Here is a 17,833-nt window from a genome sequence, read left to right as displayed (position 1 = left end):
CTAATGCTGAATGTGTCTGATATTTTCAGGTTTAATTTCATATCAGATTTACACACGTGTACACGCAAACATACACATTCAAAACCCTATTTATCAGAAGGAATCACGAAGGATAATGTCTACCTTTCCTCAGTAATTTTGCTTAACTCATGCTTTAAGATTAAAGTAAGCAATTACATACAACATCTGGGCTCCAAAATAATAAATTTAGATTGTGAATGAAGTCAGAGACACAAATAACAAAGACAAGCACAGATTGGTCAATTTACGAGTCTAGTATTTAAAATATGACATTCTCTGGTAGTGTCAATTTAAACTGGGTGCAAAATGAGAAAATGCATTTCAATTCAAAACACAAACTATTTTTATAAATTGGAAATAAGTCAGAAATACTCAGGGCTATTCTGAAAGGTTGAAAGGGCCAGTGTGTTTATCTCTTGCCCTCCCATGTGGATGAAGGTCCTGTGTGTCTTCCGAGCCCTTGTGGACACCAGATGGATATTTTATAACATCCGGTTTATGTTCTAAGTTTCAGTGTTTTAAGAATTGGGTTTGCCTTGGCTGAAAGTAAACTGAATATTTTTTTATATTCCACCAATATTTTCTTCAGTAATGATTGGTTTAGTAGCACTTCATGAATGTTTTCAGATGCTTTGTTGCCAAAAATGTGTAACCTTTATGTAAAACCAAAGTATGCATTTTTGAAATGTTTTTAAAAAAAAAACCTTCCTAACTTTCCCACAGTGTTGTTATAGGATCAATTAGAGGAGATGGGCATATTTCAAATGATTTTAATTTGATGTTTTTCTTATCTTAAACAGTGAATAGCCATCCCACAAAATGTAGGGGAAAAAAAGAGTCAAAGAATCCCAACAAAAATTTCCCAGATGGTCTCAGAGAGGTGATAAGGGAGGTGAGTGTTTTGAGTTTTTAAACCTTTGGTTTCCATATTGATGTTGCCCAAGTAAGAAACTGAAAAGGGGTTAGGCAAAGAGAATAGCTCAAATTTGCCTATTAGGAACTTTATAAATGTTGACTCTTTGATCTCGCCAATTTTGATCAGGTTCATGATTGAGCAGTGAAAGGATCTAAAGAGCTTTCTGAAAGTTACAGCAGGGGTCAAATGCAAAATATTAAGGTGACAACGGTCATAGATTACAGGCCACAAGAAGCCATGTGCAAATTATATAAAGCCCTTCTATATCTTGATCATTTTCTTTGAAAAGATGGTTCCGGTTAATCTTTAAAAGAATGAAATAAAATGCAATCAATAATGTGCCACTAATAGGTACAGTGTAAATATTATAGTATAGTTAATAATTTAAGAACCTAAAAGTCATCCAGAAAAAAAACCCAACATATTTCAAAATAATTTTAAGCTGATACTTGAAAATATGATTTGATTTTAAGGTTACAATATATGAAAATATATAATTCAAAATACTTTTTAGTTTTATTAACACGTTGTGGGTAGCTTTTTCAATTGAGAGCTTGAGATTTTATCATTCTTCTTAAGTTACAAAAAAAGTAGTGTAATTGAAATTCAGTCTGCAAATAATTCATCCAGAACCTTCAAGTTTTTTTTTCATATTTTGTGTTTGAGAATTCAAATGCTACTCTAGTAAATGAGGACAGAAAGATGTTTTATATGCTTATTTGACAAAAATACTATAGTTATGTAAAATCACACAAGAACACACCAAATCTTTTTTTCTGAGGTTTAATTTTAACTAATGAATTTTAGATGATGAATGTAATGTCAATTCAAATCTTTGCTTATCTGCAATGCACAAGCTATTTTTTGTAACTTGTAGGTGAAATAGATTCTTTTCACCATGGCAACAATTTCTCCCTTGTTTATGGTCTTTCTTTTTCTTTTCTTTTCTTTCTTTCTTTTTTTTTTTTTTTTGTAGTGAGTCCTTTTTCTTCAACAGTTTAATAAGTCACTTCTGGTTTGGCTAAAGAGCAATCCTAGCACAATAATGTTTCAACTTGCAAGGAAGAACGCCCTTATTGAGTTGATAGAACTCCACCAGCTGGATTAGATCTGTAAATCTCGTGTGGCCATCATCCAGGGTGTGGAACAGTTCACCATCGTCTTCCACCTATTGGAAGGAAAACAACAAACTGGTAAGAAGGACAAACACCGACAAGGACAGTCATTCTCCATCACATGCCGTGTCTTCATACACGAAAATGGAAGAGTGGATGAAACTAAAGAGAGTGGAAAAAAAAAAAAAAACCTTATGATGTGTTCACTTTTTCCTGTAACTTCACTTGTATACAGAAGAAATATCATCTGACCCTAGGATCCACAGGGTTGCTCTACTTTCTCTACCTCAAATTCTCCCAACATTCTATAGTTAGAATAGTATGACTATTGTGAATCAACAGTGAGAAATCTGCACTATTCAGTGTAAAAGTAAACAAAACATTTTAATGCTCCCACAGAAATTAATTTCCGTATCTGAATGCTGTCTACTTAACAGCCTCAATTAGTATATTAGAAACAAATATTCACATAACTTCTACCCGTAAACTGATTCTGAAGCAATCAAACATGTTAAGGGGATGACAGCTTCTTCTTCTTTTTTTTTTTTTTCCTGGCAGTGAGGTCTTGTGACATTAAACAACTCATACTCACCCAGGGACATTATTTACATACTCAGTGAAGTTGGGAAGATACTTCATATGGACTTTGGATAACTCCAAAAAGAGGCCATTCAAAAGGAAACACTAGCAAGGTAGCAATCTTACGTAAAAATTCCCTGAAAGTAGACGGAATCTCTATGCCACGTTACCTGGTTCTGATACACAGATCACATGCACACACACACACACACACACACACACACACACACACACACACAGAACATCAGCAGAAGCAACAAAAATCCCAAAGCCAAGTTGTGCCACCCAGAAGCAGAATTACAGAAATTTTTGAAATGTGCTCAGAATAGTTTAAATGTTTTCCGGTTCTGCAGCACCTGGGTATCTATCCACAATGATTAAAAACAAAACTAAGAAAACAAAAAAACATGTTTGAGATAAGAAAGGAGGAAGGGTTTGAAAATAATGGTTTTTAAAGAACCGCTAGTAGAATTCAGAAAGACTCTTTAGTGGCCTTTTAACAATAGGTGGCATGGGGTCTATACAATATTGGTAAATCATATTTCATGGAAAAAAGGAAATTTAATTTTTACAATTCCTGTATTTCTTATATTAATTCAGGCTCATAAAACCATTTCTGCCAAACTTAAGTCTAGTCAAAGCACAAGCTCCCCAGTTATATTAAATAAAAGATCCAAAGAAAACCAAAGTTTCCAAAAGCTTATGCATTAAGATCATCTCTAATATACGAATGTGAAATTACAAATTACTTACTGGTATAATTTGAAAATGCTTTATTTTTTGTCCATGACTCATTGACAGTACGAAAGTTTTGGGGTTACTCTGACTATCCCGTACCAAGAAAACTCTAAAGAGAAAGAAGGAATTTCAATATGTTTCTATATTTACTCATGTATTTTATAAAAATATAGCATGTAACAAATCCAGGAAATATATTTATAAATGTAGCCAAGAGTTTTCCTTTACTGTGTATTCAATGATGGGATTATCCAACATGGTTAACAATATGGTATAACATAATTTTATACTATAAAACTGTCATCAATGCTAATTTCACTTTAATAGGATAAATACACAACCTGCTTGTTAGACTGTTCACCCACAATAGGCAATATGGTGCTGTGCTATTATCAATAATTAGTGTTATGTTCTTTTTCCATTGGAGAATTGGGTATTCACATGTAACACGTGTGTGCAGAGAATGGGGCATTAGCATATTATTACTTTAACTTCTGGGTTATGTTAGTCCCCGAAAAGAGAAAATTATTTAGAACAAAATCATTTTTAACCCCTCTTCAACACTGATCCCCCTTTATTTTCCGACTCTGGTTCCTATGTTACATACACATCAGAGTGAGAAATGAATATATTCTAAAAAATCAATCCTGAAATCATCTATTAAATGTTTGAGTATAATGCTTTAAGTAAAAGAAACATCCAAACAACATATATTTTAATCTTGAAGAATGCAGCAGAAAAGCCTTTATAATGTCAGGCTAGCAAAATCTAAGACATGGCCTAATGGCCTAAGAGAAAAATGCTGCCAGGCGTGGATTCTTATTTACTGGCAATAAATACAGTGCAAAACCAGCTTTGTGTTAATTGTTGGAAAACAGATTGTGCAAACAATCCCCTCTGGTAACTCCAATACTTATCTCACTGTGCCTGGGCATGGAATTTGAGCCATCACAGACGTCGGATGAGATTACCCATTTCATTTGTACTGTGTGAGATTCCTACATTACATCACTGGGAGATGGGACAAAAGGGAGGTTCACTCATAAAGCAAGCTGTAATTCCTTCTCTGTTCCCGAGGATCACCACTACCATCTAGTGGACTGCCTGGCATCATCACATCTTTCCAAAGGATTCTGCACCAACCCCCACCCCAATTTTTTATTAAAAAATTAAAAAAAAATAAAGATATTATCCTTCTTTTTGCAATTATTTCATTCAACTTATAAAAACTAGGCTCTGAAAATAGGGAAACTATAATCCTCCCAAACATTTTAATGATTCTCTATGATTTATTTCTCTTCTTGGTCTCATCAGATTGTAATTCTGCTGATTGTTGAAATTTATATCTAAAAAGACTGTGCTCCACATAGACAAGTATATTAAAATCTTCTCTTATTTAGAGTCTAGTGAAATGCTGACTTGCTATTAATAATATTCCATGTGAAGATGCATTTTTATCCAAATGTCAGTATTAAATCACCTTGAAATCTTGTCATCATCTTAAGCCAACCCTTGAAGATAAAAGACCCCATCACCACTTGTTTAAATTGATGCTGGTTTCATTTCTTATCCAAACCTCAATACAACCTCCTTGATTTGCACTGCATTTGAAAAGGGAATTTAGCCAGTATTACAGGAGGTATTTGAAATACCGAGTCATTTGAGAAAAAGAAAACTCTTCAGACTGTAAATATTTTGTAATACAATTTACATTTCTCTTGTATCTCCCGTGGTACCCCACTAAAAGATGACATGAGAAACACTCAAGAAGTACTCTTTTCATAGATTTACACTATTTTAAGCTGTGAAAATTTAGAGAAAATAGGAATGTAAACAGAGAGAAAAAATAAAACAAGCAGTCAAAATATATAAAAAAGAGTGTTTTAACTGAATATACTCTGCATCAAACTTAAAACTATATAGAACATGTAAGATTATGTCACGACACAAACCTTACTTTGGAATCATATGTTGTTGATACCTCAAAACAAGTTCAGTTTTAACTGAGATACTAGTATTGGCATAGAATGGGTAATATTAGTAATTATTAGTTAACAGCAGAGCATCCTATTCAGTTATCTGTTCGTTTATGCACCAGTACTAAGCACACACGATGTAACAGGTAGTTTATAGATATGGCTAGGATATGACGGTAACCTCTAGAACAAAGTCACTTCTGTCTTATGATAAGCTGAAGTAAAAACTATGTGTATTAAGTAATTACCGATTCTAAGAGAAATCAAAATCACAACCATTCAAAATCAAACTTACCCATCCACAAGTCCTTGCTGAATAATCAGTCGCTGAGCTTCATCTCTAGAAATTTTGTGGTGAAACCATGGCTGGGACCGGTGGATGGCTGAAGAAATAAAATGGAGGAATACAGAGCTTTGTTTGAAACCCTCCCAATTTAATCACATATACTTTCTACCAGAGCTACACAGTCACCTCACCCAAGTGCCATCCATCCAGACATGCAGTCCCCATGAATAGGCACAAACATACCCATGTTTGTGGCCGAGCTCTGGGAAGGGGCAGTTGGGCTACCGTGGGTGGCCAGGCGTAAACATCCTTTTTTCTGTGCAAAGAAAGGGGAAACAAATTTCAACTTTTGGGGTGAGACAAACTCAAATCATAAATATTGTGAAGAATGTGAAGCTATTTGTACCCTCCAAGCAAGTCCTTCTTCAACAGCGACTGAAAGAGCTTCCGTGGGATTTTCTATAACTCTGCTTTTCTGTCCTGAGAAGTCCATTGCTACGAGAGAATTCTCTGATATACTTCTCTGGGGGGAAAAAAACACACATGTTTTTTACCATGAAAATATCTTTGAATGTTCTCTCTCAGTGTTTTGCTGGCAATACATTTCCACTCTAGAATGTGATTCCAAAGGTGGCTGGCAGGAAATTTAAAAAGTCAAAAGTGTATATTTAAGATAAAAAGGGTGCTATGAAATATTTTGGTTAAATAAGTTACACAGTTATTTATTAAGGTCACTGGATTAAGTGGTTGAGTAAAGAGATTAAAAGCTTTCAGAGTTAGCATGTCTTTCTCTTAAAAGAACCCTATCTCTTCATATTCTCTGGTAAAATGGGAAAACACCAATTTAGAAAGGAGTAACTCTTCCTGAGGCTAAAAGACCCACCACTTCTGAACTAATCTCTATTATGATTTGAGATTCATCCGTTATCATTTAAATGTCAACCCTATCTACTGACAAAGCAGCTGTTTTTTAAGATTCAAAATAGACAAAAGCTGTAACTTAGATTGACTTACATCACTTTGAGAAAGAAAGAGTACTCATATTTTATAATGGAACAAACTACAATATGTATTTTAAAACTGCATCACATCAATGTTCATCTTACTTAGAAAATAAAATTTAGCGGTGCCTGGCTGGCTCAGTCCGTTGAGCTCTGACTCTTGATTTCGGCTCAGGTCATGATCTCAGGGTCCTGGGATGGGGCCCCGTGATGGGCTCCACACTCAGTGGGGAGTCTGCTTGAGGGTTCTCTCCCCCTCCCCCAGCTCATGCCCATGCGCACGTGCAAGCCTCCTTTCTCTCCCTCTCTCTCAAATAAATAAATACATCTTTAAAAGAAGAAAAGAAAATTTAGTGAAATGACTCTACTAATTCCATAATATTAAAATTTCTATGATTTACTTATATGAATATATTTTCAACTGGTGAGGATGCACATGGAAAACTGAGAGCTGCAAAAATAAATGTGACTGACAAAAAAAGAACTGATATAGAAGGAAGACATCGCCAAGCAAACCTAATTTAAACAAATAATACAGTCTTCCTTTGGCATTACTTTTTGTCTTCGTATTCTCTGAAGGGGAATATGTCCAAACCTGGACTTTAGTTTTACTTTTTGATTGTTTAGGGCTCTACTTTGCAACCATCTTTTTAAAAAGAGTGCCATTCCCAGTCATGCATCCTAAAAAAAAAAAAAAAAAAAGACAATTATCAAATCTCCAGTCGAGAGTCTCAGTCAGTTTGTAAGAAGTAACACTCCCCCAAAGGAAAAAGCATTCAAAACCAGCAATGGAAAATGTTTAACACTTACTCCCCACTCATTAACAGAGGAGCGAAACCAAGAATGGAGTTCTAATGGTAAAGGAAGAGCTGGTGTGCCTCTGGAGATTCGTGGCTTAAGACCATTTCATATCTCTCCACATGGATTCAGCCCTTCCTCGCTTGGTCTAAAAGACTAGTCAAATGTATGCTTAAAAGAACACCTCATCCATGCAAAAAATTGGGGGGCTCACTTATCACTGCGTCATACATCCTATGTCATTAGCATTTGCTATCTACCCTTTAAACTCTGCTGTAGTGGCCCACAGTCTTATTACGGTTCATCTGTATTTCCAGAGATCCGGCAGGCAATCTTTCATTTGTTACAGGAGCCTTTGTAACAGACAGCTGCTCTTTCCAGAAAGATGCTGTCCTTGTAATCTCTATTTGCTGTCACACCTTCGTTTGCCCTTCTCCCCGCGTGATCTTCTGTGCGGGGCTGGAGACTAGTCAGAAACACTGCTGCTTTGCGGACACTAATGAAAAGCCTTCACCTGCCCAAACCACAGAGTAACTAATCTCAATCATAATGATAGCTTTGTCCTTATAAGATCTCTACTTCACATGCCAAGATGGGCCCCGTAATCACCACGTCCTGATAACATAAAAAATACTATTAGAAAAGAAAAATAAACTTAACCGGTTGTTTTTGTTTGCCTACGATACAACAGGATAGAATGTAAAACGAGGTCCCATGTTCCATAATTACTTGATATTAGTAGGGACTCTACAATACAAATAAATATTTTCATCTGCTATATTAACTACACTAGGGAAAACACAGGAATATAGCAAATGGCTCTTACTGAATAGCAGGTGGTGGATGAAAAATTAATAGTTTACCTTTGGTGGACAAAGAAATAGAAGTGAAGCGGAATCTGACTTGAACTCAAAAGGTCATTTTCAGCTCAATTTCTTTCACATAAGAAAGCAATGTTGATAACATTCAGAATCAGTGTATTTCTCAAATATTGGTCCCTTTTTCTAGCTCTTTCTTCTGGTGGAATAAAGAGGGCAAGCCCTGGAAAAGGGCCCATGATTTTAACGACATACCTCTTTTTTCAAGAAAGAAGAGGCCTGGGTACACCCTGGATTATCCAGGCCACACTCTGAGATCAGATCCAGTCACTCTTAGTGAGCTTTGGACATGAAATGTTTTTCAGGTAGTGTAGGCAGGTGGCAACGAGTAGCCAACACTCTCTGTCACCCCATTTGAAAGATGTAGATAAACCTGCAGCACGGTCCTTAGCAAGAGGGCACAGGAGTTCCTGATATCATTCCCTCTGCTTCATTCTCTCTACATCTCTGATACATCAGAGATGTAATCAATTTCTGAACTTAGGCAACTGTCTCCCTTGTTTTACATTGCAGGATACCAGTGACTAAACCAAGGTCACATGGGCAGCTTATGGTAAAAGCAGTGACAGACAGACTCTTTCCGGGTTCTTTTATGTACCACAGAGGGGGAGGAACAGGGAAGAAAGTGCAGTTTTCAACGTCTAGCTCAGGGTCGAGAGTGAGGAGTAGTAAGGACTTCAGTAGACTAGTTTTCCCCATCCCCTCTCTCCAGTCAGGGCCATACTATCAGATGCTCCTTTGTGCTGAAAAGGACCACATATTTGGCTTCCTGAAATATCTGCTGATGATTCTCATTTCAAAGGCAGACAGGGGTGGCCATGATGTGCTGTACATAGCGGTATAAGACATTTTTTTTTTTTCTTATTTCCCTTCTCAAAATGTATCCCTGGAGAAATTAAGAATATTGTTCCCTTAAAAATATATAACTGAAGTATACTCAGTTTTCTATGATTCTCACTGAAGACAGTGTCTGGAAGGAAACCAGCCGACGCAGGTGAGGAACACTGGCATCCATTATATAGGTCACTGGTTCTTCTGTGATAACCGAGAAGGGTGGGACTCTGTATAGACATCAAAGTAAACATAAATACCTCCCCAAACATCTCAGTTTCCTTCATGTAAGTTAAGAAGAGTGGAGATATAATTCTCAAGTGCCATTCTGTTTGATCTTGACAACTGCCGTACAGGACAGCCAGGTCCTACTACACAGGCCCCCTACAAAATCCCCAAATTGCCAACCAGATTCACTCAAGAAGTGTCCTTCCCTATACATGGTGCTGAACAAGCAAAGTCACACTAACCAAACTGCCATGTACATAGCGATCAGCAATAGGGCCACTTTCCGTGGAAAGTGGCAAGACTAATACCATGCTTATATGCTAACGACAGCGATGAAACTAGACAGTACTTTGTTTATGACATTTTTTTCCTATGATTAAGAGGATACTAGGCAACTGCCTCCAAATGTATGGCTGCTATTAACATGCTCATCCTAATAACTTTAGACTCTAAAAGAAATTTAGAAGGATTTAGAAAAGGATTAAGATAATAAAATCCATTATCCTTTATATACATGTGGATTGAAAGATAAAGGTAAGCTGACAAATTATACAAATACTCACCTAAAGCCATTGCTTTTATAAAAATTCATTCCAGTCTTTAGTTTCTTATTTTAGGGCTTAAAAGTCATATGATACAGGGATGAGAAGTTACTCTTCCATAACCCAAAGCAACGTAACTACAGAATTGGTATTCTTTTTTCCCTATTAGTCTATCAGACTTTGTAATCAACATTATTTCATGCCTCATTCCTAGAACTGAGCATTTCATCTGCTACATTACATATGGGGAAATGCACCTTCCTCGGTCACAGCCACGAGGAGCATATATTTAACCTAAGTGGAAATGCTGCGTGTTAGCTGATTTGTAGCATAGGCACATACACCTAAATTCCTAATATACTCAGTATTAAGGAGCAAGAGCAAAAACAACTGAACATAAACTTTTAAGTGCAGAAATAAATTTCTTGTGTTAATGCACAATAAATTAAAATTAAATTCTAAAGAAGGGAAAAGATACGTCTGTGTATATCTGCAAATAAATGTTCAAGTTGCAGTTAGTATAAATCTGAGAAGTGGTGTTAGATTTAATGTAATGCACAGGCTATATTTTGGCTTGCGGCTTTGGGGTTTCCTGAAGAGCAGTTTGCTTTTCAAGGACCTAGACCTTAAAAATTTTACTGTTAGAAGCCCAGGATGCAAAAGAGCTCACCTGTGTATAGTGCAGCTTTTAGAATTCCAAACCACTGGCTTTGGTTTATACTAGGCTATGACAATTCCAGAATCAATATTAAAATAAACCCACAACCAAAATCAATAATTAAGGAAACATCTACAATCCCAAGGAAAACATTCTAAAAATTATATTAAAATTTAATCCTCAAATGTTGTAATGACACAGAATGATTCACATAACACTTTCAAATATTTACAAATTTTCTTCAACATATGACATTATCTGTTTCAAGCGAATACTTCATGATACTCTACTGCTGGGACTCGATCACACAGGCTGCAATCCTGTGAAATCCAAGAGTAAATAATTCAGTAGCATTATGTTGGGATGGTGTCAAAGACTTACTTAACTTGACCAGAAGGAAAGTACGTAAATGTACTGCAATGTACATTTATAATACAATATTACTGCAAATTGATATAATGTAAATATAAAATATACAGATTAATAAATATGGTCCTTACCATGGGTGAGACACTCTGAGAACTGCAGCCACTTCTACCTTGATAGGGATGCATGTAATTCTGGTACAGCTGCATGCCGTACTGCAGAACAGATACATAAAAACACACTCTCATCACTTCCACTATACAGGTAACTTGGGGGAAAAAACTCAATACTTGAATTGGTTATATATCATAATATAAGAAATAAAAATTTTAAGCTTTCCTTAAAACAAACTGGTAAGGCAACCATAATTTTGAAAGGTAAGCTTTTACTGCCCTACAATGATACACTTAAAAAGACAGTGTTTTTTGGGGCCCCTGGGTGGCTCAGTCGGTCAAGCGTCTACCTTCGGCTCAGGTCATGATCTCGGGGTCCTGGGATGGAGCCCCGCATCAGGCACCCTGCTCAGCAGGGAGCCTGATTCTCCCTCTGCCTGCCACCCTCCCTGCTTGGGCGCTCTCTCTCTCTCTGACAAATAAATAAATAAAATCTTAAATAAATAAAATTTTAAATAAATAAAATAAAATAAAATAAAAAGACAGAGTTTTTTACTTGAAACCACACTTAAGGTCTAGCTTGCCAGTATAAAGATCTGTAACTGACATTCCTACTCATTATTCTTAGCACCAAAACCACTTGGAATGGTATATCACCTAGTGAAAAGAGAGCTCACTTGGGAAGGATGTCAGACTTTATGGAACAAGGAGTCTGAAAACCTTACACGCATCTTAAGCAAAACAGAGTAAAATTCACCATAACTCTTCAATGACTGATTGACGAATTATATCATCTCTTCGGCAAATCCATAAACTTGGCTCTATGTTAAAGATTCTTGACACCGCAGTATCCTCTACTAACAATACTCTTAGCGCGTTGTTTAATTTTTGGCTTTAAATTCAGGGAAATCAAAATGGCAGGGATCTCACACAAAGGGTCACAAAATACAATGTAAACTGCAGTAGAAAAAAAATGCAGCATCTTTATTTTCAGGGAATAGCATCGCAAGACTCAGCTGCCAGGCTACTATTGGAAAGGGGGTCTGGACTGTACATGGATTACTAGGTTTGAGAAAATTAAGAATGCTAACTGCCATGACCAAACTTACTTCGGAGGGCTCACCATCTGAAGCTATAAGGTACTCCCCTTAGATTTAATCCACTTTGTTTAACAAACAAAAAAAAACAAAAGAAAAAGAATACAAAGCAAAACCACAATGGGACAGAGAGGCCTTTACATTTATTTTCTTTTCTCTGGCTACCCTCAACAATTCTATTTCACAGAGCCACAATGAACTTGGAAGTAGGTTCTATATAAAAGAGATTGAGGAGACACCATGGAATCCAATCTCACCCTTAGGATGAATTCCATTTAAACATTCTGAAAGAGCTGTTTCTCTACTGAAGACTATTTCCTTAAAAGTAATTCCAGCAAAGTGGATCTATTTGGTAATTAGGCAGAAAAATCAGAGGGTGGCATGGAGAGTCTCTGTTTCCAAGATTTTGCTTTTAACATGACTACAAAAACCCACATTCATTTAAAATTCTCTATGTTGACTTCTTTATCCAATTATTTCCCAACTTATAAAAATTATTTTTTAATTTAGTTTGATTGATATTAATGGGACCTAATGAAATTTACTTTAAATCAACCCTAAACCTACCATAACTATAAAAAGAAGAGAGAGGAGTTTAATTCCTAGTCAAGTTCATTTTGGAGACTATACAATAACCTCTAACCAATTCTTTCACAAGGTACACGCATGCTGTTTGGTCGCCTTTTATTTATCTGCAGTGAAAAACCAGCTACCTACTATTAAGCCTGTTTCCTTCAAAGATGTATTGTCCCTGATACCTTTAGTGTTAGGGAGTTGCTTCTGTGCTGTCGGTGGTCTTTAGGGGGCATTTAACTCTGGCAGAGCGGTAGGGCATGAGTCGCCTTAAAATGGCCCCGTCCTACAGAGGGGCAGACAAGGGGCCACACCAGGGAAGAAGCTAGCCGAGTTCTACTTGAAGGGAAGGGAAGAAGACAACACATAGCTAGGACACCGTACATGAGCAATTCTCAGATTTTCTATGCATCTATATATAACTGTTATTTCTCCAAAGAGGACAGGAGGATCTTACTCTGCTACTACATGAACAGTTCACATGTGTGTATGAAAAAGAAAAGGAACTAAAAATAAAACGAGAGGCCAAATTCTTGGAGGAGGCAGGATCTAGTAAGTAGCGTGTGAAGAAAATCTGGGGCCCTTTCAGTCCAGTCAACATAACAGACTCGTCTGTCCCTGCACCTCCCACTAAGCACAGTGATAAACTGGAAATAAGATAGACAACCAGAGTCGAAGATCCAAAGATACCTCTAACACCATGTGAGTTCAGTGCACCAGCCAGCGGGATGAAGCAGGTGCCCGGCTGACGACAAGCGGCCAGGGGAAACCACCTGACTCCCTTATTAGAGTCCTTCAAATGTGTCTGCGCTAGCAAGCCCTGGCTTCCTGTATCTGGATATTTTAAAGGGTAAAGCAGATCATATCACTTTCCCATTTGAAAGTGTTTGGTGGTTTATCATTGCCTCCAGGATAAAGGTTCCCCTTGATGGCTGCCTCCCTCTCTGCCTCACCTGGAAAAGATTTACCACAATTAAAAAAGGGGGAAAAAAAAACCACACAGGGAAAATGGATGGGGTAGGCAGAATAATGGCCCCCAGAGATGTCCACATCCTAATTCCTGGAGCCTGGGAATATGTTAGGTTACCTGGCCTAGAGGAATTCATGTGGCAGATACAATTAAGGGTGCTCATCAGCTGGTATTGAAATTAGGTGATTATCTAGATGGATCCAATATAATCACAAGGGCCCTTAGTAAGTGGAAGGGGAGGCAGAGAAGAGAAAGAAGTCACAGCATGAAAAGGTCTTAGCTCAACATTGCTGGTTTTGAGGGTAGAGAAAGAGACCATGAGCCAAGGAATCCAGGCAGCCTGTAAATTCTGGAAAGGGCAGGAGAAATGGATTCTCCCCCAGAGTCCCTGGAAGGGACTGCAGGTCCTTGGACACCTTGCATTTATGCCAATAAGTCCCATTTCAGACTTTCTGAATGACAATAGTGTAGGATAATAAATTTGTGTTTTAGGTCACTAAATTGGTAGTCATTTGTTACAGAAGCCATTGAAACTAATACAACAGACCATCTTTGAAGTGGACATTTGTGCCTTGAAAGAGGCTTCAAAAAGATCAAATGAAAAAAGAAAAAAAGTGAAAAGGGGACAATCTTCCAGGAACAGCATTCTGGATATGGAAGAATCAAAAAAAAAAACAAAAAAAAAAACTTTTAGTGTATTTCACCAATTCTTGGGACACATGCTTTTCAAATTTAACATTCATAAAAATTTGCCTTAACTATAGCATCTTATATTCACTGTGGACCAAGTGACTTGTCACTGCCTGAAATGTTTGGTGAGATCAAGAAATCATCTGCATCAAACCTTGCAGAAGGGCTAGAAAGACAACTCCAGAGACCATGGCAGAGCACCTGAGAAGTTCAGCCTCCTTGAAGCTCTTGACAGCACAGAGTGAGACAGTCTGTATGAAATATGGATAGCCATGGCTCTGAGATAAAAATGATTCAGGAAAGCTAGACTTAGAACATGAAGAAGTTTTAGAGATGCCTCACATAATTTATTTCATATGTGTGTGTGTGTGTGTGTGTGTGTGTGTGTACACAAAATTGATAAATGATGAAAGTCTACACCTATAGACCTAAATAAATCTAAAATAACAATGGAATCATTGGGTGTCTGATCTTGAGATCAAACTAGAAGGGAGGAAGCCTTGACTAACCAGATTGGAAAGCATCTCCTTTACCAGCCTAGCCTGATTTCCAGAGTTCTGATGGAAGGAAAGAGAAAACCAGAGACCTCAAGGTATTTTCTGACTATAACTATGTCAGGTTTAAGTATTCCAAAAAGTGTCAGCCTCTTCATCTGTAAAAGAAGAGGACTGGATGAGGTCACTGGTTCTTAGTCAGACAAACATCTGGAGTTCACTCACTGAATCGGGATCCCCAAGGATGGGGCTGGGCACACAGAACTTCAGAATACTCCTCAGGTGATTCCAAAGCACATCCTGAGTTAACTAGTTATTACTTCCTTGACTGGTTGGTTCCCCACACTCTCTAAAGTTCTTTTCTTTCTTTCCTTTTTTTTTTTTTACATTTTTATGACAATGAGAGCAACACAGAAGCAATTACTTACCATAGGGGTTTCAAAGAATCAAGACTTCTAAGCTTTGTTGAAACCAAAATCATGACAGTCATTTAACAGTAGACTATTTGAAAAACCTCTTGTAAAAAGGTAACTACAATGGCTATCTGCTATAACAGCAAAAGGAAGCAAATTTCAGAGTTAATCCAAAAGCTTCCTTTAAACCATTTAAAAATTTTTCTGCTGATACCACTTCACATCCACCGGGATAATTATTTTTTAAAAAAGGAAAATAACAAGTGTTAGTAAGGATATGGAGAAATTGGAATTCTCATACATTGCAGGTGGGAACATTAAACAGTTTAGCCACTGTGGAAAACATTTTGGCAATTCTTCAAAAGGTTAAACAGAATTACCATATGACCAGCAATTCTACTCCTAGGTATATGCCCTCCAAATTGAAAAACGGGTATCCAAATAAATACATGAACACATATGTTCATAGCAGTACTACTCATAATAGTCAAAAGATGCAAACAACCCAAATGTCCATTAATGGATAAATAAACTAACAGTTTGTATGTATGTATGTACACACACACACACACACACACACACACACACACACACAGGAATATTATTCAGCCATAAAAAAGGAACCAAGTACTAATATATGCTATAAGGTGGATGAACCACAAAACAGTATGCTAAATAAAAGGAGACACAAAAGGTCAGCTGTTGTAGGATTCCATTTCTATGAAATGTCGAAATAGGGAAATCCTATTGAGACAGACACAGATATGGATGGTTGCCAGGGGCCGGAAGTAACTGCTTAATGGGTACACAGTTTCCTTTTGAGTTGATAAAAATGTTTTGTAGCTAAAAGCTAGCTAGAGGGGGTGGGTGCACAACATTCTGAATGAACTAAATGGCACTGTATTGTTCACATAGTTAAAATGAACACTGTTAATAATATGCTCATCATATTAGCACAGCTGATTAAAATAGTTAATTCAGTTATTTTATGTTATGTGGATTTCACCTCAATTAAATAAATTAAAAGAATAAAAACTAAAACGATCTTCCCAACCTGGTATGACAACTAATAATTCTGATTCTGATTATTCTGCCCTTCTTCAAAGGGAAATGGTTGATAATTTTTATAATTATGAAGTTGTGTTAAATTTACTAACATACAAGTTTTGAAATTAAATGTGTTTTCTGTACATTCTAGAAGAAATCATTCTATGTCTTTCTTCCCCACACAACTTTTAGAACATTCTCATTCCTTTCAACATGCTCCCCAGTAAACTATGCTTATTTAAGTTGTAATTTCTACTTAACACAAAGGTTGATGTTTTAATAGTATATTACAGTAAAATTTGCATAATAATTTGAAGTAAACTAGAAAGCAACTTATACAACACTTAAACGAAATGTAAAACAACTGAACTAGGCATAGCTAGGTGGGCACATTTTGAAATACATGTCATGTTGGATTGATGGCAATATCTTAAAAATGTAGACTGAGCAGGTATAGAAGTTTTAATGAGTTATACTAGCTACATATGTGATACTCTTGGAAAAAAACAAAATTCAGAGCATTTCTAAAAATGGAATACTTACTCTACACGCATAAGATAAATGCGTTAGGCTACTCCACTCTACTAATGTTTATCTTTCAGATTAAAAAAAAAATACATTTGGATACATGGACTTACAGTGAGTCTTCACATTTTGAAATACAGACATTTTCAAACTTTGATGGCACTCACAGCATTAACAGAAACTCACGCCTGCAGTGAGATTACCTTAAGCAATCTAATCGCAGTCACCCAGCATGTCCTACTCTGCTCTTCTTCTGCACAGAGCATTTTCAGGTCTCGGGGCCCTCCCGCTTTGTTAGGCTAGAAGGCCACAGCACATTGTTTATCGTTAATGCATATCTTGAAGGTAACACCTGTTGAAATAAAAGCCACTAAAATTCTCCTATATATAAGAGAAAGCTGTCTCTTTTTTAAAAGAAATTAAAAGAAACCCAAGCTTACCTAAAAGGCTGAGGCTTGCTTTATTCATCTATCAAAATATTAAGCCTGTACCTTAAAGCAGAATCCATAGTTAGTCGGTGCTCCGTGTTTTTTTTTGCCTGCCAGGGACACATAAATATCACTATTGCCAAATTCGCTGAAAAACTGCAAATGCCGGGGTTCCTTTAAAAAGATACAGATGTGAGTGTTGAAATGAATCCATACTTTTGCACACCCTCTTTTGTATTTCTATTATATTACACAATTTCTATCTTGGCAAAAAATGATTCCAAACAATGGCACAGAAACAAAAAGGGAAGAAAAATGAAGTTACTATATCCGTCAAGAACCAGGAGCTTGATACAATATTATTTGAGAAGTGGCTATTTGTTTATCATTTAACTGCCAATACATGCAAAAATTTATATCTTCCTATTTTAAAATTTTTCTCGTTAACCACCGTTTCAGGAATCTCAGGGAGAGAAGGCAGCAAAGAATGGCTTTTGAAAATGTTTTCCTGGTCCAGGTTTCAAATAACGGTAGTTCAGCAAAGACAAGA

The 17,833-nt window shown here is 36.7% G+C and overlaps 1 protein-coding gene across 3 annotated transcripts in view; it reads right to left on the bottom strand.

The window, feature by feature from the left end:
• Positions 1-1,704: 1,704 nt before the first annotated feature.
• GRB14 (growth factor receptor bound protein 14) overlaps positions 1,705-17,833 on the bottom strand; it is a 113,104-nt gene continuing 96,975 nt past the window's right edge. For 2 of the 3 annotated variants that reach the window (XM_025852988.2, XM_025852996.2), the window contains 8 exons: positions 17,347-17,457; positions 17,059-17,154; positions 11,068-11,148; positions 6,038-6,154; positions 5,875-5,947; positions 5,641-5,728; positions 3,385-3,478; positions 1,705-2,105 (listed from right to left, as the gene is read on the bottom strand). In XM_025852988.2, coding sequence (XP_025708773.1) covers positions 1,959-2,105; positions 3,385-3,478; positions 5,641-5,728; positions 5,875-5,947; positions 6,038-6,154; positions 11,068-11,148; positions 17,059-17,154; positions 17,347-17,457 — 807 coding nt within the window. In that variant the 3' untranslated portion in view covers positions 1,705-1,958. The remainder of the gene's footprint in view (positions 2,106-3,384; positions 3,479-5,640; positions 5,729-5,874; positions 5,948-6,037; positions 6,155-11,067; positions 11,149-17,058; positions 17,155-17,346; positions 17,458-17,833) is intronic. The other variant, XM_073883227.1, reaches the window with a different exon arrangement.

This window comes from Callorhinus ursinus, unplaced genomic scaffold (genome assembly GCF_003265705.2).
Source record: "Callorhinus ursinus isolate GAN/ISIS: 27379988/994484 unplaced genomic scaffold, GSC_fseal_2.0 scaffold2, whole genome shotgun sequence".
Lineage (NCBI taxonomy): Eukaryota > Metazoa > Chordata > Mammalia > Carnivora > Otariidae > Callorhinus > Callorhinus ursinus.
The sequence above is the reverse complement of the archived record's forward strand: the minus strand, read 5'-3'. Positions and strand labels throughout refer to the sequence as shown.